Source organism: Gobio gobio (assembly GCF_949357685.1).
Source record: "Gobio gobio genome assembly, chromosome: 17".
Taxonomy (NCBI): Eukaryota; Metazoa; Chordata; class Actinopteri; order Cypriniformes; family Gobionidae; genus Gobio; species Gobio gobio.
The window spans coordinates 7607978-7631778 of NC_137110.1; the positions used below are offsets into that span (position 1 = coordinate 7607978).

Consider the following 23801-nt stretch of genomic DNA (forward strand, 5'->3'; position numbering starts at 1 on the left):
TTTTATTTATAAATTCTGACAATTTTTGATGTAAAAAGCATCCTAACATTATAAGTGCACCCCGGGAAACATCATAAACCAATAAAAACGCAGTTCATGACCCCTTTAATCAATATTTATCCTCCTATATTATTAAAATTATTTTTAATGATTCTTTCCAGTTATGGTTTTACTTAATCAATAGAACCACTGATTGTTTCTTCATATATGTTTTCTAAAGTTTCTCTGAGGAGTGACTGAGGGTCTGGCCCATGCCAGGAGTGCAGTAAAAGTGCTTACTCACTTAGCCCGGCTTCCAGAGATGAAATATGGATTTGTCTTTCATTTAATAGTATTTCCTTTTACTGAAACACTAAAGAATAAAGATGAATATATTGCCTGTACTTCTCTCTGAGGAGAAGAACATGTTATCTGTATGTTTTGGAGAACTATGTTGTTTTCAGTTGACGCTCCATAAACTCCAACCTTGGAGAAACCGTATCTGTGTATGTGCGCCAGTATTCTGTATTACAGATCAGTATTAGAGGTGTACAACGGGCATGTTGTTCTGGACAAGCTGGCGCCTGCTCCAGACCTGGAAGGTCACTACGTGCCTAATTCTGGAGTGAAAGCGTCAACAAGTGATCTATGGAGATGTGCATCTGATTAACTAACTGTGTGGAAATTTACAATGACTATCTATTTTCTCTCAGCCAATCAGAATCATTCAACCTGCAGTAATGACGTAGCTAGACCTTGTTGAGAAATAGTATGTACGAAAACTGGAAGAGAGGGAGTGCGGCCTACAAACTCCTTGTGAGACTTGAAGCTGGCTTCTGCTGATGAAACTGCAAACTATTCTTAAGTAAATATTTCTTTAATTAATTGCACTCGTGACTCTTGGTCTTCATTCTTCACAATTGGTCTTGGGTTCTAAACTGTTGTCCCCTATCACTACACCCCAACCCCCCAATTCCTCCACCCATTGAAAATACTATTTCACCTGGAAATGTATCACATTACTAATTCTGTTTCATGTTGACTTAATTATTTTAAGCAATGTTTAATGTTGATTTAAAATGATCGGCAACACTTTAGTTTAGGGTCCAATTCTCACTATTAACTAGTTGCTTATTATCATGCATATTACCAGGATAGTGGCTGTTTATTAGTACTTAAAGAGCACATATTAATGCAATATTCTGCATGACCATATTCTGCATCCTTAATGCTACCCAATACCTAAACTTAACTACCTTACTAACTATTAATAAGCAGCAAATAGGAATTTATTGAGGCAAAAGTCATAGTTAATAGTTAGTAATAGTGAGAATTGGACCCTAATCTAAAGTGTGACCAAATTATGTTATTAGAATTTAATTGTATATTTACTTTAAACCTAATTAAATTACTGGTGTAAATCTGTGTGATAAACGTAATTAATAATAGTAATATAGCTTTATTGAAAGGTGGTTTCATGTTTTGATTGAATTTGGCCTTTCATGGCCTTTCTCCCAGTCATGTTTTTTAGACAAAAACACAATTTTTTTTAGATTGCATGAGTTGATGCACATCCTCCTAAACCGTGGCAATGCATGAACTGCTTACAAATCTGTTTCTGTGACATTCAGTGCTGTCATTTAGTCTTTCAAATGACATTTAGAAAATCACTGCACAATGCAAAAGTAATGCGAGAAGCTAGTGCACCTGCAAGCAAAGCAATGACTGTGCTTTTCAGTGTTCTTTCACAGAGGTGCCTGTCCAATGAGGGCTCAAAGAGGTACTGCTATAGCCCTGACATTTGATACTGCCAGGTCTAGCACCAAAAGCACAATTTATGTTATTGCCACACATTGAGTATGAAGTTACAATGACAATGTGTTTGCATGTGTATTGGGATGATGCATGTGATTCACCAACAGCATACTGTCCAATGTCATGCATAGAAAACCTGCTGTTTGCCTGCATTAGAGCTGAAGTGTGTCATTTCTGATTTCTAATACAAAAATGATTATTTTCAAAACATATCTAAACACTCTGCATCTACCATTGCTTCATTGTTTCACCCTAATATCACACCATTGGTTGCTGTGTTGAGTAGCGTAAACAGCACAAATTTGAAAGCACCACAATGTTTTGGGGAAAGTAGCCTATACACACTTCAGCTTTAAAGCATCCAAACGTAAGTTTAGTACATATCTTAGGCACTGGCTATGCACCGTATGGCGACATTGAGGTTCATGCACTTTGTTTAACCTACCCGAACTGCGCATTGCAGTGATGTCTATATGCTAAATAAAAAAAAGATAACATAATCACCAGCAGCTGTGAAAGCAGTATCTGCTTCTAAATTAGCAGCATCAGCACATAAAGTTTAGAGAGATGAAGACAAAGGCACCTGCAGCCCAGGTGAGATATTGGAATAGATGTGGGTGAGAAACATTCTAAGGATACACAGTCATGTGGCACATCAAATAATAGTCAAAACGTCAATCCATCCATAAACAGGGAAAACAATAAGATGCTCCAAATAATGGCTATACTTGATACAATATAATGGCTATACTGCCTTGACAATGGCTATACTTGATAACATACGTTTTAGGAGAGGATGCAATAACTCTGGCTGGAGCCAAAAGTTTTGTAGAAGGTCAATTAGAAGAAGACAATATTGACTTACATAGTTTCCAAAGCTCTCTGCTGAATCATTGTCAGCGATTAAACAGTCTTCAATGCAAGAGACAAGAGACTTGTGAAAGCCTGTATATCTAGATTTCAAGGTCACCTGAAACTAAGACAATCAATGTCCCAGCAATCAATGCCCTAATGCAGCACTGCCTATCCAAATGCAATGCTGAGTGTCTTTTTATAGTTTCACTTGCAAAACAAAACCTGATAACAGCACCTTTGGATCGCAATAAAACAGATAAAAATAGATGTATATATGTCTATTTACAGAGCAAGATACGTATTGTTGTAATATCTACCTAACTAGTTTCTGTATATCACTTTCTCTTGAGCTGAAAATCCATGCCATTAGGATTGATTTTGAGGCCATGCAACACTCTAGTGTTTTTTTCTCAACCAAAGCCAGCAAAATAAAAGACAAAACATCTAACACACTCTATCATGGCTTTCTATCACCTGAAAGTAATTTCAAGATGACAGGCAAGCCAGTGATTAAAAATAATCGGACATCATTGCTACAAATGTGCAAGGGGACATTAAAGTGTGAACTACAATATGGCTCATTAAGTGGCAAAGTTATTTGAATATCAACTACATTTTGGACTCTATCTCTGCAGCTCGCAGAATATACAATGAACAGTATGCTCGTACACAAAATACATCAAGCATTTTTTTTTTCTCCTGTGGCACTAGGGTGTTATTTTGCTTATTTTTCATTAAACATGTCCTGTATGCTTTTTATCCTGAAGAACGGCAAATAAAAAGGGTTAAAAGGTGATATGAGATTGAAAAGCAGACACTGTAGACTATAAATAACATAAAAAATGACATGTAGAGACATTCATCTTGTCTTCAAAAGCGTTGCAGCAGGATAATCATGAAGAAGTAGATACAAGTGTTGTCCATACATACGTATTTTGGATCCACACACAACTATTGACAGAGAAGCAGGCAGTTTCCAATGACATTCCCAGCTGATCACTATAATGACACTAAAATAATAGACAACCGTCTTGACTCTATGTGAATATTGGTGTTCTTTAACAGGCAGCAGCAGAGTAACTCGAGTATTCTTTGTATCATATACGTGTACTGCATGTGACGGCAAACCTTTTTAACAGCAGATGAAGCACACAAATGACGTTTCTTTGGCGAAGCTTGGCTTTGAGAGTAAGATGTTGACTGAAATATATTGACACTCATGTGCTGATTATTTGTGCTCCATGTTCCGTATAAATACTTGGCTCCTGCTCTGGATAAGGTGTTGGATGATATGACTCCATGCGAACACTGATGAATACTTGGATAGTGGATGGACCTGGATGTACGCTTGGCCTTTCAATGAGGTATTGGAGATCGGAAATCTCATGCTTATAACTGAGGCTCTCTGACCTCACAATCCTCCTTTTGAACACAGTTTGCTAGTCCTTTTTAGTCCTTGATTCTCCCCAAATGGCTAGACGTCTGTCAGCATTTTTTTGATATTTACATAATTTGTATTGGCTAAAGTGCAATTGGCCGTCTTGAGGTTCTCGTCCTGAAAGTCCTCGTTGCTGTTGTTGACACCTTCTTGGATCTCGATGTAGTCGGACTTGCTGATGGTGGATCCACTTCGACTTCCCTTCAGCTCTTCTTGGGAATCGCCTTTGGGAGCGACCTGGAGATACTGTGCCTGCTCTTCGCCTTCTGTTTCTCGATGGTAGAAGTAGTTGAAGTTTGAGACGATGACGGGCACGGGAAGGGCAATGGTCAAGACGCCGGCGATGGCACAGAGAGATCCGACAATTTTCCCTCCTATGGTCGTGGGCACCATATCTCCATAACCAACGGTTGTCATCGTAACCACAGCCCACCAGAAGGCATCCGGGATGCTGTAGAATTGCGACTCGGGTTCGTCTGCTTCTGCGAAGTAGACGGCGCTAGAAAAGAGGATGACTCCGATGAAGAGGAAGAAGATGAGTAGACCTAATTCTCTCATGCTGGCTTTGAGGGTTTGGCCAAGAATCTGAAGTCCCTTTGAGTGACGGGAAAGTTTGAAGATTCTGAATACTCGTACGAGTCTTATGACCCTCAGAATTGCAAGAGACATGGCTTGTTGCCCTTGCTGCACTTCGTCCGGTTTCTCCGCCAGCTCCGTTCCCAATGTAATGAAGTAAGGAATGATGGCCACCACATCAATCATGTTCATTATGTTCACAAAGAAGCTGGCTTTACTAGGGCAGGCAAAGAAGCGCACCAAGAACTCGAAGGAGAACCAGATGATGCATAGCGTCTCTAGAATGAAGAAAGGGTCTGTGAAGTAGTTGGAAGTGTAAATGGTTGTGATGTTAGTGCCGGAAATGTGGACTTTGGTCTCCTCCTCATCGCTGTGGAAGATGGGCAAGGTTTCCAGGCAGAAGCTGACAATGGAGATGAGGATGACCATGACTGATATGATCGCTATAATCCTGGCTGGCCCAGAACTTTCTGGATACTCGAACAGCAACCAGACCTGCTTCTGAAACTCATTTTCAGGCAGCGGCCGCTCCTCCTCCTTGATAAAACCCTCGTCCTCCCTGAATATCTCAATCGCTTCTTCTCCGAGCTCATAAAAACGGATCTCCTCCGAGAACACGTCCAACGTGACATTGGCGGGTCGCCGCAACCTTCCGCCCGATTGATAGTAATAGAGGATGGCGTCAAAGCTGGGGCGGTTTCTATCAAAAAAATACTCGTTCCTTAGCGGGTCAAAGTACCTCATGCGCTTCTTGGGGTCCCCCAGTAATGTTTCGGGGAACTGCGAAAGGGTTTTGAGCTGCGTCTCGAAACGCAGACCCGAGATGTTGATGACCACTCGCTCACAGCAGTCCTGCTCTGTTGCGGGGTCATAGTCCTGAGGAAGACCAGGGTGAGCTGCCGCCTCATCTGAGGGGTCGCCCGTGGCCACAGTCATAATGCAGGAGGGTGAGGCCTGCACTTTTCACCGAGGCAGGGCACCACAGGGTGGGAAAATGCAGGGTGGGAATCCACACAGTAGGGGGCTTGACACCGTAAAGCACTAAGGGCCACAGCGTGCTACTGGATGGGTCAACTGAAAGACAACAATGCAGATATTTTTAATATAGCATCTATAGAGGCTTTCTGCAACAAAAGTGAATACAGGTAAAGTGGTACACTTTCTGATAATGTGTGGCAGTGTTTAAAAACATTACAAATTTAAATTTTAAAATAATGTTTATGTCCAGTGCGCTATGTAGAGAAAAAAGGACAAAATGTTTAATGTATAAAAACACTTAAGTTTACTTTCACTCTAAAGGAAAAAAGAACTGATGACTAATGACGAAGTTTCTAAATCGGATAAATCTTCTGCATTATTTATGAATGATGCATATCATAATACAAGTATGTCCCTAGTATAGTAACCATGAGCGATACCACACATGCAATAAAAATAGCCACGCTTAGGCAAACGAAGATCTAAAAACACAGCACAATTTCTTATAAAACAGCATATTTAGTTATGCGTGTGAAGCGTTTTCTTGGTATTCTTAAAGAAACTACCATATAATGAGACTCTTCGTCAAACCCTGTCAGTTCTGTCTGTGTTCGGCAATGGACAAATATCCATTGACATAATAAAACTGCATCTCTCACAGAGCAGTCGTATGAAAGAGGCCCTTCTCTATGAGACATGCACTTCCTACATAACCATGCTGCATCCATTCAGCGTGTGCAAGCGTGTCCTCCCCATCCCTTTCTCCTGCTTTTCCATGAAACACCCGAAGAACCGCATATGACACATATTTGCTGGATGCGTTTCAATGGAATGTTGCTTGGCCCAAACAGTGCCAGCATGCTTTAAAATATTCAGCAGAAGCAGCCTATGAAATATTAAACTGCAGGAAAATACATTTTAGGCTAAACATGACTTGGTGGTCTCTCTTTCTTTTTACTCTTGAGATCCTTTCGCGTTGTATTATACATGACGTATAGCTGTAGATAATGAAATGCACTTGCAAATAGCAAAAATCAAGCATAAAGCAGAGTACATAATCAGAACTGAGACATTATACCTGCTTAGATAAACTTCAAAATCCCCCCTGTAGTTCCTCAGCTTCCCAGAAGTCACGACAGCCTTCTCCAAGTGAGGCTAGCAATCCGGCGTCTGTGTGACCGCGGTGAAAACGGCAAACACATCTGATCCCTTAAATCCTGACTGCCACTGTCTGCCGTAGCTCTCTGCACACCGGCGTATTGTGCATAACGGGGCAGGCAGGGAGGAGGGGCAGAGAGGTACAGTATGCGGGAGTGTCCTCGTCTACCCCAAAGCTTCCTCACGGCAGGTTGTTTGAGAAGGACGAGGAGGAAAGAACAGGAAAAAAAGCATATGATGCAAAGGAAAGGGAGTCTCTTCATTGCACATTTAGGAGGCATTAAGCAGGTCGCCGCAGTCATTGCTACACAGGTTGCAATAAATGACAGTAGAGGTGAAAGTGAAACATTCGCAGTAGGCATAGGTCAAGCTTGTCCACTAAGTAGGTATTGGTCCTTGATTAATCACATCCATTAATTGGATCTGCAATGCATTACATTAATGGGAACACTCGTTTTAAGTGACTGATAAACTACTGATAATTATGCAACTTATGAGGGTCAATGACAAATTATGTAGATAATACAAATGTTCTTGAATATGTGAAACGTTACTACTTGTACGTACTGTAGTAATAACAGTATTATGCTGCATAATTACAAGTAACTATACCTAAACCAAACCCTAACCCTAAATTATAACTTAATATTACTCAGAACTTATTTGATTAAGTACAATGTAAATACGACACCATGTCTCACCACAACTGCATCACCATATATATATTTGATCTGAAGAAAATGTTATTTATTTATTTTTGTCACATGACAACAAAATGCCTATATGTGCAAAGTTGGTTACATCCCACTGACTTTGAGTTGGGAGACAGAAGTTTTTCCTATAGTAATTTTTGAAAACATTCCCTTTTTACAGCTTTTTTTATTTTACAAATAACAATAAAAGAATATGGCAATATTTCAGACAATTATTATTTTTCTTTTCTTAAAGCCACATAAAAATCTAATTAATTTAGAGACTGGATGTTCATAGAAGAGGTGTATTGAAATAATTTTCAGTATGAATTGTATTTTTAACATAATACATCAAGACTAAAAATGAATTGCACATCACTGACCCATGAACAAATCTAATATAAGATAGCCTATTGATATTGTAGCAAAGACATCATCTCTTAATGACAAACGATGACACCCTCACTGTAAAATGTGTCTGTAGTGGTAACCTAAACTTGAATATGAATAGTTTTATTCAAGCCAAGCTGACTATATCAGTCTGAGTACATTGGATTGAATCAATCTAGTAGAATATGATCCTAAATGTACCAGCTGCACCTTACCACTTTTCACAGTGATTGCAATACAGGCAACATGCAAATTCTATCACGTTGTCATGTTGACATGAGAACAGATGCAAAACATTATGCATAAGCATAATGACAGACATCTCGAATCTCTTCCTACCTGTCCGTCTACCTCGCTTGCCGACGTCTCGGTAGTTGTTGCATTATGTTCACGCAACAAGCCATTAGTCAGATAGTTAAAGCGGTAAATGGAATCTGCAGTCAATCGTTGCTGTGCATACCAAAAGACTCTTGGTATATAGACACGCTCGCCCCGTCCGCGCTACCACTCCTCACTTTATCCGCAGAGTGGGCATTTTAAAGGGGACGCGTCACGAATGGTGTCTCCACGATCCGCACTGTAAAAATGACATTCATCTTAACGGAAAACGAACAGAGAAGAATTTACATTGATATTCTACAGGACGATACGTGCTGTGTGTTTTGTTTCTGTCTCTCACAGTTGCTCTAGTGATGCTCTTGAAAAAAACTAGGAAACCTTTGTCTCCATGTGTGCATTTCCCTAGATAGTATGCAGTGCGTCAGATAAGTAGGACGTCCAAATTGACAATATCAAAACAAGATGTTCTTCATCAAATTCAGTACATACTCTGTGAGTTGTAAGTCATCTATTTACACAAATACACTAAAATCCCTTGCCACTGTGTGTGTGTGTGTGTGTGTATATATATATATATATATATATATATATATATATATATATATATATATATATATATATATATAGGCTACATACACTGATCAGGCATAACATTATGACCACCGTCCTAATATTGAAATGTGATTCATCAAACCAGGCCACCTCCTTCCATTGCGCCGTGGTCCAGTTCTGATGCTCAAGTGCCCACTGTTGGCGCTTTCGGCAGTGGACAGGGGTCAGCATGGGCACCCTGGTCTGCGGCTATGCCGCCCCATACGCAACAAACACCCTTCTATCAGAACCAGCATTAACTTCTTGAGCAGTTTGAGCTCCAGTAGCTCGTCTGTTTGATCGGACCACACGGGCCGCGTGCATCAATGAGCCTTAGCTGCCCATGACCCTGTCGCCGGTTCACAACTGTTTCTTCCTTGGAGCACTTTTGATATTTACTGACCACTGCAGACCGGGAACACCCCACAAGAGCTGCAGTTTTGGAGATGCTCTGACCCAGTCGTCTAGCCATCACGATTGGGCCCTTGTCAAACTCGCTCAAATCCTTACGTTTGCCTTTTTTCCTGCTTCTAACACATCAACTTTGAGGACAAAATGTTCACTTCACTTGCTGCCTAATATATCCCACCCACTAACAGGTGCCGTGATGAAGAGATAATCAGTGTTATTCATTTCACCTGTCAGTGGTTATAATGTTATACCTGATGTGTCATATATAAATATATATGTATGAAATTATTAAAAACTGATGAGACATACTGCATGCACATACTGCACACTACTTGCCCAATTGTGGAATTGTTTGCAGTATATTTATGCACAAATGTGATACCGTAGATCTGTGTATTCCATGAATGTAGTAAATCTTTATAGGCTACTATGCATGATATGCATACTTAACAGAAATAGTAGCATGGTAGTGTTCCGAAGAGCTGTAGAGTACATTTTTGACCTTTCTGTCTATCCATGAAACAAAGGTATTTTTACACTGATCGGATAAGGTTGAGGCATGAAAATCACTGACAGAAAACAATACAGATCGCTGCAAACAAAAGGAACAGATTTGCCATTTGCTGCAGTGGTAAATCAGTTTTACTTCCCTGTAGTCCACAGCTCATGCAGTAACATCGGATTCATTTCACTGTGAAATTTGATGTATTCATTTCAATGTGTTGCATTCCTCATTTGATTTACAAATGATCAACCTAGATTGCATTGCAAACGAATGATTTGTTATTTGATATCAGTTTAATTTCCTTTAGCGCATTGGTTGAATTCTGTGTGCTTTCAAGGGATGATTTTGCATACAAATTGTGCTGAGGGGTTTGACATGCTTTCCGCTGTTTGTTTTATAGCCAGAGCTTGCATGTCAATCATGCGCACATGCAAGAAATCTCTCTGACAGCTGAGCCATTATTCATGAGAGAGCCAATACAAAGGAGTGTCCATGCACTTCGCCTTGCGTTAGCTCACAAGTTTTAATTAAAACTGAGAGGTTAGTATAATTCTGTGCTTGGGTGAGACGTGTTTAAGACTGGCCAAAAGAGAGGAAATGCAAGTGTGAGCCAAGCCCTATTGATCCTTGGTCAATCTGGAAGCCCTCTCACGGTCACACAAATACAAGTTCAGTCACAAGGGACAATGCAGTCGATGTATAGTAGATAAGTTAAGAGTGGTAGTAAGGAAAAGCTTTTAAAGCTATTAAACAGATTGTCCTGTCCTGTCTGCAGTGGTGCTTTGAGCTGAGGACCAGAACCAGGGGTGAAGACAGATTCGCTGTGTGTTTATCAAATTTCCCTTTATCTTACTTTATCTTAAATGGAGTGATGAAGAGAAAAACGGATTTTCCAGTGCATATGAACACAAAAGAAGATATTTTGAAGAATGTCTGTAACCAAACAGTTCTTTGACTTCCATATTTGTTCTCTCTCTGAAAGTCATCCACTGTGGGGACCATCAACTGTTTGTTTCAACATATCCTCCAACCAATACGCCTATATAGGTCGTTTGACACATCCCTGAAACACGACCCATAGGAGCGTTTACTAAAGGTGTGCCCCTATCGACAACAGGACACTTTCATTTTAATGCTTTGTTTCCTTTTATTTGCATCATATTTCAGGTTTTGCGCAGCGTAGCTCAATCATGTAATCATGCAATCGAGCCCAGGGAACACATGTGCTCATAAAGTGTATATGCACTATAAATCACTGGGTATGTTTAGGGGTGGGGTGGGTGTAGTTGTTAATAAAAATGATTTTTGCTAAATGGAAATATGACAAATGGCGATAAAAAGTCCACACATTGCATTTAAATGAACACGCATTTTGATTGGTAACGACAGTCATACGTCATTTCATGACGACAGATGTAACAATTTTTTAAAACATTTTTTTACATAATTTTTTACGCCAGCTAGAGGGCGCATGACTTTAAAATGTAAATAAAGGCCGTAAAGGTGCTTGAAAAACGACCTACAGGCCCTGTCCACACGGAGACGCGTTTAGCTCATAGACTGTAAAAAAATATGGATGTAGTGTCCGTGACGTCACCCATAGGATTTTGAAAAGCAGTTTTGAAGCGTAAAGTAGGGTCGAGCTGGCCGTTGCCATCTTGGCAGCGCGTCATCGTGCATCACTCCCGGATAATAGAAAATAGGCAAAAAGGCGGGACGTGGGTGGAGCTGAAGTGACGCAATGACTAACAGACAGCAGATAAATGGCTATCCACCTGTCACTCGAAGTGGCCACGCCCCTTAATTATGCTGAACTTTAATGCTTTATATAATGTAAACGAATGAGTTATAAAACAATTCATCCCCCTCACAGTTGTCATGAAGGGCAAAATTAGTCGTACAGACCAAAACCACAATTTGTACCAGACTGTAAACATGTTTTTTTCTGCTGTAAAGTTGGGCATTTTAACATGGGGCTCAATGAGATTCTGCTCCTTCTGGAGCCTGTCCCTAGTGGCCGGTTGATGAATTGCAGTTTATGTCACTTCCGTATTGGCTTCAAGAGAAACTGCGGGAGGTTGCTGCTTGGTTTAGCTGTATACTAGGGATGCCACAATTCTCAATATATTATTGAACCGTTCGGTGCGGCCTTCACGGTTCAATACGCGCTTGTGAATTGCGCTTTTCTCGGTTTTGCATTTTATTAATTATTTTTCTACAAATTCTATAATTTGCTTCCTCCATCCCAATACTGAACAACGCGACATACGTTCACATCACACGTTAGTGGTGGAGTTATACTAACGGAACACTATAGATATTCACAATCACGAAAGTTTATTATTTGCATGCGTTTTAAAGCCTTGCCGGCTCATTCGTGTGTGGGGTTTTAACATGCGCTTTTCGGAGCTCGCGCACTAAACGCCTGTCAAACACGTGATTACAGAACTAAATAGTCGTTTTACTGCGCTAATACTGTCAAATACACACAAGGTTAACATAAACACAGTCGGTTATGTCTAAAGTGAAAGTAAAATCGCGCGTGTCAGTATATTAGATGCGCAGGTCTTAAATTGACAACAGCGCAGTAGTGAACACGCGATCCTTAAAGGGACAGTTCACCTCTAAAATTATGTCATTATTTACTCACTCTAATATTGTTTCAAACCTGTATTCATTTCTCGATGACAGAATTTAAATTTTTGAACGAACTATCCCTTTAATGTTAATACAACAACAAAAGACAAAGAGAAAATCCCTCACTGCTCTTGACTGAAAAAACTAATACAGCTAAGAATCAATGTATATTTTATAGTCTTTGTAGTGTTTTATTTTTACATCTTATTCATTCAATTTCATACTTTAATGCTGCTGTACAGCTCTGAGCTGCAAGTGTAAATCTTTATATTTATATATATTTATTTTATATTATACAATACACTAGGAATACAAGTTTTTTTTTAAAGTAAAGTTTTAAGTTTAAGGTAGGTTTTTCAATTCTTTTAAGTAAAATAAAGAAAGAGTATTGCAATAAAAAATATTCTTTTTTCTCCTTAACCTCTTGCTGTTCCTGTCGCCTAAGAATAGAATAACAAAAAATGTATGTGACAAGCCATCAGAACCGAACCCAACCGAAAACCGTGGTTAAAAACCGAGGTATGTATTGAACCGTGGACTAACTGTATTGTTGCATCCCTACTGTATACGTAAATTTTTTTTACCGTATCAGCGTTTCGACCACGCGGATACGGCGTTTTGGGAGCATGAAACCGATATTTTTTGAAACCGGGTCCCAGAGTGGATAAATCTGAAAACACCCTTGCGTTTTCGTGTACAGCCAATCCGTATATTTTGTGAAACGGTGATGTCATCACACCACGTCCTGCACGGGAAAGACTGGAAAGAAATACAACTACGGGCACTGGGCATCAATATTGCGTCATTTAATTACTGTATTTGCATTATTGTAAGGGTAGGGTTGGGGGTGTAGGAGTTAATAAAACACATCTGGTAAGTAGCACATTTATTTATTGTTATTTTATTGTGAGATTTTGCCTCACTTCTGACCATTGCTGTACCCCTTCTAGCCACAACTCTTATTTTTCAGTTTTTAGTGTATTTCTGTGGCAGAATTACAGCGCCACACACTGCCTGGCATGTATACTACATAGTTTTGAGTCGTTTTCATTGCTCTCCTGTGTACGCAGATATTTCTTGAAACGAGGGGGGAAAAAAGATCGGATAGGGAAAGCTCTGGCTTCGTGTGGACGGGACCATAGAGTCGTTTTTTGGAGGACAGTCTGGTTTGTTTACCCATATTCTTTTGTGTTCAGCAGAAGAAAGAATTTCATACAGGTTTGGAACAACTCGAGGGTGAGTAAATGATGTAACACTTTACAATAAGGTTCATTATTTAACATAAGTTAACATGAACTAATAATGAACTGCACTTATAAAGCATTTATTCATCTTTGTTAATGTTAATTTCAACATTTATTAATACTATATTAAAATCTTGTTAGCATTAGTTACTGCACTGTGAACTCACTTGAACAAACCATGAACAGCTGTATTTTTTTATTAACTAATGTTAACAAAGATTTTCAAATGCTGAACAGAGGTGTTGTTCATGGTTAGTTCATGTTAACTAATGTTAAAGGGTTAGTTCACCCAAAAATGAAAATTCTGTCATTAATTACTCACCCTCATGTCGTTGGACACCTGTAAGTCCTCCGTTCATCTTCGGAACACAAATGAAGATATTTTAGTTGAAAGCTGGTGGCTGAGAAAGGCTTCAGACAGGCCTCCATTGGCATTCAGTACATTGACACTTCCAAGATCCATGAAAGGCACTTAAAACGTCGTTACAAAGTCCATCTCACCACAGTGGCTCTACAATAATTTTACGATGCGACGACAATAGTTTTTGTGCGCAAAAAAAATCAAAATAACACCTTTATCCAACTTGTTCTCGACTTCCGTGTGTGCCTCCACGACGCATGCGCGAGAATATGACGTAGCGCCGGCGTTCGGGAATCCATGAAATACACACTTAAGCCCCATTTTGAGCACTACGCCGAGACCTAAAGCACGATCAATGTAGAATCCAACAGCTTAGACATGCGCGTCTTCCTCTGCTCGTAAACAAATCGCTTCTGGGTCATCTGTCCGAACGCCGGATCTGCGTCATATTCTCGCGCATGCGTCGTGGAGGCACACACGGAAATCGAGAACAAGTTGGATAAAGGTGTTATTTTGATTTTTTTTTGCGCACAAAAACTATTGTCGTCGCATCGTAAAATTATTGTAGAGTCACTGTGGTGAGATGGACTTTGTAACGACGTTTTAAGTGCCTTTCATGGGTCTTGGGAGTGTAAATGTACTGAATGCCAATGGAGGCCTGTCTGAAGCCTTTCTCAGCCATCAGCTTTCAACTAAAATATCTTCATTTGTGTTCCGAATATGAACGGAGGTCTTACGGGTGTCCAACGACATGAGGGTGAGTAATTAATGACAGAATTTTCATTTTTGGGTGAACTAACCCTTTAACTAATACAACCTTATTGTAAAGTGTTACCAATGATGACAAAATGTAAATTTTTTGGTGAACTATCCGTTTAAGTGGATTTGTAGACATGCCCATTTTAGTAAAGGCTAGTTTTGGTAGTGCGTGATGCAGTGTTTTTTAATTAATCATTTCAATAGCACGTATTATGTAAACTCGCATAAGAAATAAAAGACTATCTGCTAATGAAAATATCTGTAATATGTAGAAATGGTCACTGAATCAGCGCACAAATCTCAACAATCTTTTGGTAAAAGAAAATTGTAGAAGTGTAATTGTAGAAGAAAAAGTCACGCACAGTAGGAAGCAAATATGTTTCCATCATAGTTTATGTGCATGTATATTTAACTTCAATTTTATAATGAATAATTTCATAAATCTTCAGAGTCCGAGTGATTCCTCATTGTTTTTCAGCGCTGCTTGAGTTTGAGCCAGGAGGTAGCAGATAGTGGCAGGAAGCCAGGAGCCAAAATCAGCTCAAGGTCACTTCCTCACTGCAGCAGATCCATCCCAACCTGCAGCGACACACCCGCATGCAGATATGGACCATGACATTACAACTAGTTTAACTGCGTATAACAGAGAAAATAAACATATCTTACATAAATAATGTAATATTTGTCTTGTTCCCATATAATAAACCTAATCATATCCAGTGTGCAATCGCCTTAAAATCACATATTATCAAGACACAATTTTGTGAATAAAATTAGATTGTGAATACCAACGTATACAGATACAGTCTCCACTGTTTCATTCTGCCATCATTGGATGGTGCTCCTCTTGTTACTATGGCGACAGGCACATAGAGCCCCTCCACAGGCAGATTGGAGGGGATGAGAGCTGTGATGACATCACACAGACTGAGGAATCACTGGCGTCGGGCCACAGATGTGATGTCACGCCTGCAGGGTTTTCGAAGTGATCCACAACTGAGGCGGAAAAGAAAGAGCCATGAGTCAGCATTTAATGGACATCCTCGCACTCTAAAAAAAGCTGGGTTAAAAATAACCATTTCTGGGTTATTGGCAACCCAGCGCTATGTGAATGTTGGACATGACACATGCTGGGTTATTTTAACTAGGAAGGTGAAACGTCCACTGTGGCGCTGACGCGTCGTTCGATAGCATAAGATGACCAGATTTCTGAAATACCGGGGAGATTTCCTATTTGAGTGGTCAAAATATCACTGAAATCTCATTTGTAATGATCTATTAATTAAAAATCTTTTTTTTTTTTCGCGGGTTCCATATATCATAACAATTTTGGTCTGGTTTTAATCAAATTCACAGCACCCGCAAAAACAAACAAACAATGAAAACAGCTCATAATAACCATTGTAAATAATAGGCAGTTCAAAACGATATTATAACACAATTATGACTTTACAAAAACATATGACATAAATAAAACAACATAAATATGATTTGATAAATAAAACTATTTAACACATATTTTACATATTATAATGGTATTTAATATTTACATTTTCACAAGTTTACTTTATAAATTATACTTCAAAATATAGCTACTTCAAATGTTTTGTTACGTTTGTGCTTGAAAATGACTTACTAAATTGGGCTTGTTATTATGCATTTTAGGCTTAGCAGAAAGTATGTGTATTCTGCAAATGTATTTATTGCAACCATATTTTTTTGTTTTTATAAGTTAAGATGTGTGGGAATTACTTGTGACTGCGGAACTTTTGGGGAAAACAATCCCGCACCCTGTTATAAAGCAGTGAGCACATACATAAAGTTTTACTTTAATTTAACACGAATAGTTTGTATGTTACCTTTAAAGAGATAACGATGTTTGCGCGCGACCAAGTCGAGTCAGCGCAGCTAACCACTACACGATTGCTCCCATAACCAACATACTTCTGTATGTTTTGGGCTTTTTTGCACTGTATTTGCTGTTTTTTTTAAACTTCTGTATGTCTTGGGCTTTTATCTTCTGGACTTTTTTTTGCAATGTATTTGCGGGTTGTTTTGAACGAGCTGTAAAACGGACACATTTCCGGGGACGTCTGGTCACCTGGTCCAAGACGTTAGCTGCGACGTACATCTAAACAAAAAAGGTAAAATGTGAGACTAATGACGTTTTCATATTTTTGCAGTAATAATTTGACAGGAATACAATGGAAAACCTTAATTGTAGTCAAGAAGTTTATCCCCTCAGGAAGTTTTCTCTCAGAAAAGAGAAAACAAAATGACGGTTGACAAATGTATCTAGTTTTTACCGGTTTGGCACAGACTACCCAACATTGACCCAGCGCTGGGTAGGTATGTGAGGGAGTTCTTCATTTGTATTGACAGTAAAATGACCCAGCAGTTGAGTTACAGAAAAACCCAGCACCTGGGTAAAAATATTTAAAATAACCCAACAACATTTTTATTTTATATATTATTTAATAGGGTGACCAAACGTCCTGTTTTCCCAGGACATGTCCTGTTTTTAAGTCCTGTCCTGGCCCAAATACAACAATTTTATATCCATAACGTTACAGAGGGGGCATACTTTAAATGTATTGAAATTAATAAGGAATCTTTGAGTAAACTTCGAGTATCATTTGAGTATCTCATTGCCGGGCCGAGTGTCCTGGTTTTCGGTAATCAAAATATGGTCACCCCCATATTTTAGATATGGTTGTACTGAAAGGATTAGTTCACTTTAAAATAAAAATGACCCCGTGATTTACTAACCCTCAAGCCATCCTAAGTGTATAAGTGACTTTCTTCTTTCTGATGAACACAATCAGAGTTAGCTTAATATCCTGACTCTTCCAAGCTTTATAATGGCAGTGACGGCGTCCATTAAGTTTGAAGCTCAAAAAAGTGCATCCATCCATCCATCCATCCATCATAAACATACTCCACATGGCTCCGGGCGGTCAATAAAGGACTTCTGAAGCGAAGCGATGCATTTGTGTTAGAAAAATATCCATATTTAATATGTCCTAAAGTTAAATAGCTTCCACCAAACCACCTTCCGTATTCAACTCACGAAGAAAGTTGTGTTAACTCTGATTGTGTTCATCAGAAAGAAGAATTCATTTACACCTAGGATGGCTTGAGGGTGAGTAAATCTTAGGGTAATTTTCATTTGAAAGTGAACTAATCCTTTAATTATACAAATGATTAGCCCTATTTGCTCATTCGTATGGTTAGTGATTTGAACAAGCTTCGGCATGCAGGCTAATTATCCCACAGTATTTTTGCTAAGAACGTGATGATACTTCAAAATCATTCAATAGTACCATGTCCAAGCAATCAGGTTTACTTTACCTTATTTTTGCTTGCCAGATAATAAAATGATTGAAGGGGAGACCCGAGCCGCCTCTACGGACCATGACATCAGAGACCTGGAGCTGGATTCTTTTATACTTTTATATTGGACCAGTGAAGAACTGCCCAGCACCCATCCAGAGCACAAAACTGTTCACTGTTCAATACTTCTAAAATACAAGAGTGAGTAATGGCTCTTTATTAAACCATTGGTTATTTCTCCTGTTTTCTGTTATTGTATTGGTCAGTATTGACCTTCGGTTCCTATGGTACATTATAGGACCACAAACCTTTATTTCAAGTTAAGTTTTTTTCTTCTTTTAACTTCTGACTTCATGGATCATAAAGTCTTTGCTCTGTTCTCTCAGTGTACAGTATCATCAAGGGCAGACCTATAATGTGTTCCCGGAGTCTCCCTTCAATTTCACACTCCATTTCCTGTTCAGCCCACAGCCATAAATACCACTGTCTGGGACACCATGGAAAATGAAATTCCATGTTAGCAAAAAAATATATATTTTTGATGTAGAGCCATAATAAGGAACTGTCCTTAAAGTTAATATTTACTTGCAACTGAAAGTCCAGTCGCCAAACCAAGATTAGTGGAGCGAATCACTTCAAACCGGGTCATTTCACTAAAAACATCAACAGGACAATGACAAAAATTAAGATTTTTTTTGGCTGCATTATGAAATTATTTTTGCATTATGATTAGGCACATTTTTCACCCACTTTCTCATTACTGTAATGCAGAAAAACATCTAATTTATGTAATGCAATAAGAATGTTGTTTTTAATTAATTGCCTTTCAAAATAATTATATATCATAAGAGAATTTGTTACACTGTCTTAAATTTATGCTGATAAAAACAATGTGTTGCAGTCATTTTTAATGAGAATCTAAAGTGAATCTCCATTAAAAATAATGGAGTAAAAATGAGGAATTGGGTGGCCTTATTTGTCATGATGGCTTGAGTTTCTATAAGTTAAATATTTGTAATGATAAATGTCTTAAATGATGTGGTGAAATGGGAAGGGATTCACTCACTAACGTTGGAGGAAGATGCTGCTATGCTTATGAACCATAGCATAAAGATAACACAGTGGCATGAAATTAGATAACAGATCAGATTGCTGTTTAGACCAAATGTGATAAGCAAGCGCACAACTTTTTTATAAAGTTGTGTTGGTTTTAACATCTCCGAGCTTTTATTCTTAAAATGGTTATCATACAGTCCAATCTCCACTGGTTTAATAACCTGTCAGATTGAGTTACTGCAGTGCTAGAATGACACTATTCTGGGATTTTGCATGTCAGAGTGGGACAGCGAGAGGGGGAAGACCCTAGCCTTTGCGGGAGAGCTTTAGGAGGACACGTATGCTTGTGTACACAAACACACAAATGCCTCAGCTGCCCCCCCGGTGAGACGTGCAGTGGCTCAGCTGTTTCGTTCAAGCAGTGAAGGAGTATCTTATTATCACACATACACATAACCACTGGGGAATACATCTGCAGAGGCCTCTCATCAAGATCCTTATCCCATTTAATGTTAGAGGATACCTATTTCTGTACATTAAATAGCAGAAATACTTTCTGCTTCCCTAAAGTTATTTTTACTACATGGTTTTAAGGTATTTTCGGTGAATGCTAAGTTGTTGCTTGGATGTTTTGTGTGCAATAGGTGGTTGCTGGGATGGTCACCAGGGTATTACTAGGTGGTTGCTAGGGTATTCTGAGTGAACACTAAGGTGTTGGTAGGTTGTTTTAGGAGGTGGTCATTATGGTGTTGACATGCCCGAGCAAATTTGTCCAGAATGACAATTTCGAATGCTTCGTTCTGGCCTGAATTTAGTTTGTTGCTTTGGTATGTGGTTGCTAGGGTGTTTTATAAATACTTTTTTTTACCTTATCAAGTACAACTAGGAAGTTCAGTTTAGTTGAAGAAATCAAAATTAATTCAAATGAATGATGCTGCATAAAGTGATGTGAAAAAGTAATGTTGTGTACATAAAAATACGTTCTGTTTCATGTAAAATACAGAGTGATCATGCAGCTCTGAGGCTCTGTTGTTCTGGCGAAATCCCAACCATATGGGACCACTGTAGTTCTGAAACTAGCAGACTCACTCAGTGACTCTTCAGGGGCCAAACACTACTCTGTTGCACTCTAGAATTTGAGAAAATAAGTATTTAGTGTTCTACGTTTGTCTAATTCTTCTTTTCAAGCTCAGAGATGTTCAAATAGTGTTTAAGAGGGATGTGGAAAGATTGTTTGGTTTGCTGTCTGTAATGGAAAAGGCTCAATTGTGACTTAAAGTTCAGCTCTGTTGTAAAGATTTGCTGCCCCACCTACACCATACACGACCTGGATCATTATAACTTCAGGTTTGTGATTAATACAAATTAATATACTTAATCTTTGAGGCAGAGCCTGTGTGAAATTGATTCCAATCTTCTGTGTCTCCTTTCTCAGAGAGAAAGTAGTGTTTTAGGTTAAGTCCCAAAAAGTATTTGGACACTTAGGGCGCTTTCACACCTACCTTGTTTGGTCCGGATTTTCTGACTTTTCAGTTTGGTCCGAATCAAAATTACAGGTGTGAAACCTCCCCCGGACCACGGTCCGGACCAAACAGACGAAATTTGGTCTGACGAAAAGAGGTAGTCTCGGTCCGGATCAAACTGAACAAAGGTTCGGTTCGTTTCTAGTGTGAAAGCATTTTCTGTATGGTTCGTACTCTCAGACCATTTTCAGGAAGTTCTTGGTTATGTTTAAATATTATAATGTTATTTTTAAATTTCATCTAGGCTACGTGGATTATGAAAAGTGAAAAGATGCGCAATATGTCAGAAGACAGAAGGTCACAAATGATTTTGAAAGAAGTTTTGCATGATTTTGCTTAGAAAGCCTTTCTTTAAAGTGAATTTAGTTTTGTATAAATTGTATCTTAATTTTAATCAACGTTTAATCAGATAATTGCCTGGATTTAATAAATAAGAAGCAAATAGTCTATAGCAGACAATAATCGTGGGAGCGATCACATGCTTTGCACATGAACTGGAGCGTGTCTCAAATAAACCGAAGCTCAGCAGCTACTCGTCTCACAAACATGAGAAATATGTGTATATAAGGCTTGAAATGTCCACTTTTAAACGTAACGAAAAGAAAATAGTCAAGCAATGCGCACTGTTTAATAGTGGCAGCGATATGCGTCCGTTCATTCATTCTTGTCAAAGATGCTGACGTCACGTCCGTTTACAAACCAATCAATGTCCAGATGCCGCCCACATAGATGATGATGAGTGGACACAAGTGTGTCATGTAAAGTTCTTTAGTGCGCTCGCATAACTGCAATGTGAAACCAAACCAAAACTAACCGAATGTATAAAATGTATCAAAACATGAACTTCGGTTCGGACCTTGGTGCGGACTTTCAGGTGTGAAAACGGCCTTAAACCACACTTAAAAAGTCTGAATGTCATTAAGCCAGGGACACACCAAGTCGACATCAAACAACTAGCGGCGACAAAAGCTGACTGTGTTGTGGCCTCTCGTCGGCTGCATCTCGGCCAAAAAGCTGCACTTGAACACACCAAAAGGACTAAAGTAGACTAGCATGTGTGTTCTGCATCTTCGTGCAAGTAAATATCTGTCTATTTTAGCAGGCATTAATAGTCTATTTTCGTCATTCAAAAAGGGAAACCAAAACTAGGACTCCAGATATACAAACCGTAAACAAAGCAGCGCTTGCTTACCATTTTGAGGATCAATCAGACTGATCACTTTCTTCATTCCAAGCAGCTCATGTTATTATGAAAACATTCATCCATTCGAGTGCTCAGGTAAGATGGCGTAAAATTATAACAGCCTTCTGCCGTCATGCTGAAATGGCCCAAAAGACCCAACAGCATCCGACTAGAGTTCAATGTTTTTTAAAGGGGTCCTACTATGCCCTTTTATGAGGTCTTTATTTAGTTTTTGGGGTGTACTAGAATATGCTTTCATGCTTGATTGTTCAAAAAACACATTATTTCACACATATTTTACATTATTACAGCACCTCTCTCTCAAGTCTGGCTCGAACATACCGATATCGACGCAGCCCCTCCTTCCAAAATTTGAAATGTGCTGTGATTGGTTAGCTGGCCCAGTGTGTTGTGATTGGCACTGCTTAGCGCATTCGGGAAATGTCCCGCCTCTCCACAACCTCTCTAGTGTAAATATTAATGATGGCGTCAATTTCAAAAGATACAAAAACAAAGCTGCTCTCCATAAATATGCAGCACACAGATAAACGTTTGGTTTTAATGTTCAGGAACGGTGTTTAAAATAAATTCGAACCACTCTCGTCAGCCTTAGGAAGGTCAAACAAATGAGTTTTGAAAACGGGGTGGCAACACTGTCTTCTCTAATGCACCTCTACCAGGCCATGTTCCCTTTTTTGCCTATTCTGTGGGCGGGATTATTTAAACGTGAGTGACTTCATAAGATCCGGAAAAATCGTGTTGTAGTTCAAACAAGCCGTTCGTTGTAGTTCTTGGAAAGTGGATTCTGTTAAATAAAATATCTCCCTGCGGAGTGGACTTTGAGCTTTGTAACCTTGCAGATCTTTTTATGCTCAAACAGCAACATGACACACTGACTAAAGTTAAAAAACTTTCTCTTAAAGTTCACACGGCTGTCCTAGCAGAGTAACCACAGGTGTAGATCATCACATTTAGGCCTACTATGAACATGAGGTGAACATGAGGTGAACATGAGGTGAACATGATTTCACCAAGTACAGCATGTTCAACGTCTTTGTTGATCCTGAATCGACATTCCAATCAACCAAGATTTAAGTGGCAGGTTTACAGTTTATGTCAAGTTTAGGCCAAGTAATCCAGGGTTAGGGGCTCTGGCATTAGTGTTATTCACCTATCATTTTCCTCTGATTTTAGAGATAGGTAGGGTTAGGGATAGGGTAAGGACAGAAATGTTGTTCCAGGATCAACAAAATATGAACATGTCTTGCTTGGCAAAATCACGGTGACCATGGTGATACACTAACGTTTGATAACCAGAAAGAGCTATTATTTTATCATGTAAAACAAACATCTTTTTGTTAAATGTTTTGCATATAGTGTGTACGGTTTGATATTTTGTTATCTAATACAGTGACCTTCACACATTTTTAAGTGTGGCTTTTTTAGAGCACTTTATATGAACGTACTTCAGCATCATGACTCCATCACATCATATAGGCAATATATGACAAAAATAAATCTGACTATTTATATGGTCAAAGCAAGAAAGATTTAGTTTTCACATAGTTCTCACATCTGGCACAACAACAGCTAAACTGTAAATACATGATGGACACCATAAAACAGTTTGATTAATATCTGCCAGATAGCAGAGGGCAGTAGTTTCATAGATGATCAGCTCATGTCCAACAGTTCAACAGTTCAGTTCTCTTCATATTGCTTTCTTCTTATTTAGTGGGAACCTGCAGAATTTACCCCCCAAAAGGCCACTTCTTGAGTATTGCGGCTCACTGTGATCCAGCCAGACATAAATGGGAAGTGGCAGTAGCGATATACGGGCGTCTTCTGTGTTGTTTGAAGGTGAGTTCACTTCTGTTTTGGTAGCAGAAAGGTTAACGGCCTCCGTTTCTATTGGTCATTGGTCCCAGGCATCTCCCCTGAAGCCTGCAGAAACAACACGCAACACATTACGCTGCCG

The 23801-nt window shown here is 39.1% G+C and overlaps 1 protein-coding gene across 1 annotated transcript; it reads right to left on the reverse strand.

Annotated features, from left to right (window-relative positions):
• Nucleotides 1-4123: 4123 nt before the first annotated feature.
• Nucleotides 4124-5599, reverse strand: LOC307140630 (potassium voltage-gated channel subfamily A member 2; the record flags this gene model as incomplete). Its single annotated transcript, XM_079840249.1, has 1 exon — nucleotides 4124-5599. The coding sequence occupies one exon, from the start codon at nucleotides 5597-5599 to the stop codon at nucleotides 4124-4126; it is 1476 nt and encodes a 491-aa protein (XP_079696375.1).
• Nucleotides 5600-23801: the final 18202 nt, after the last annotated feature.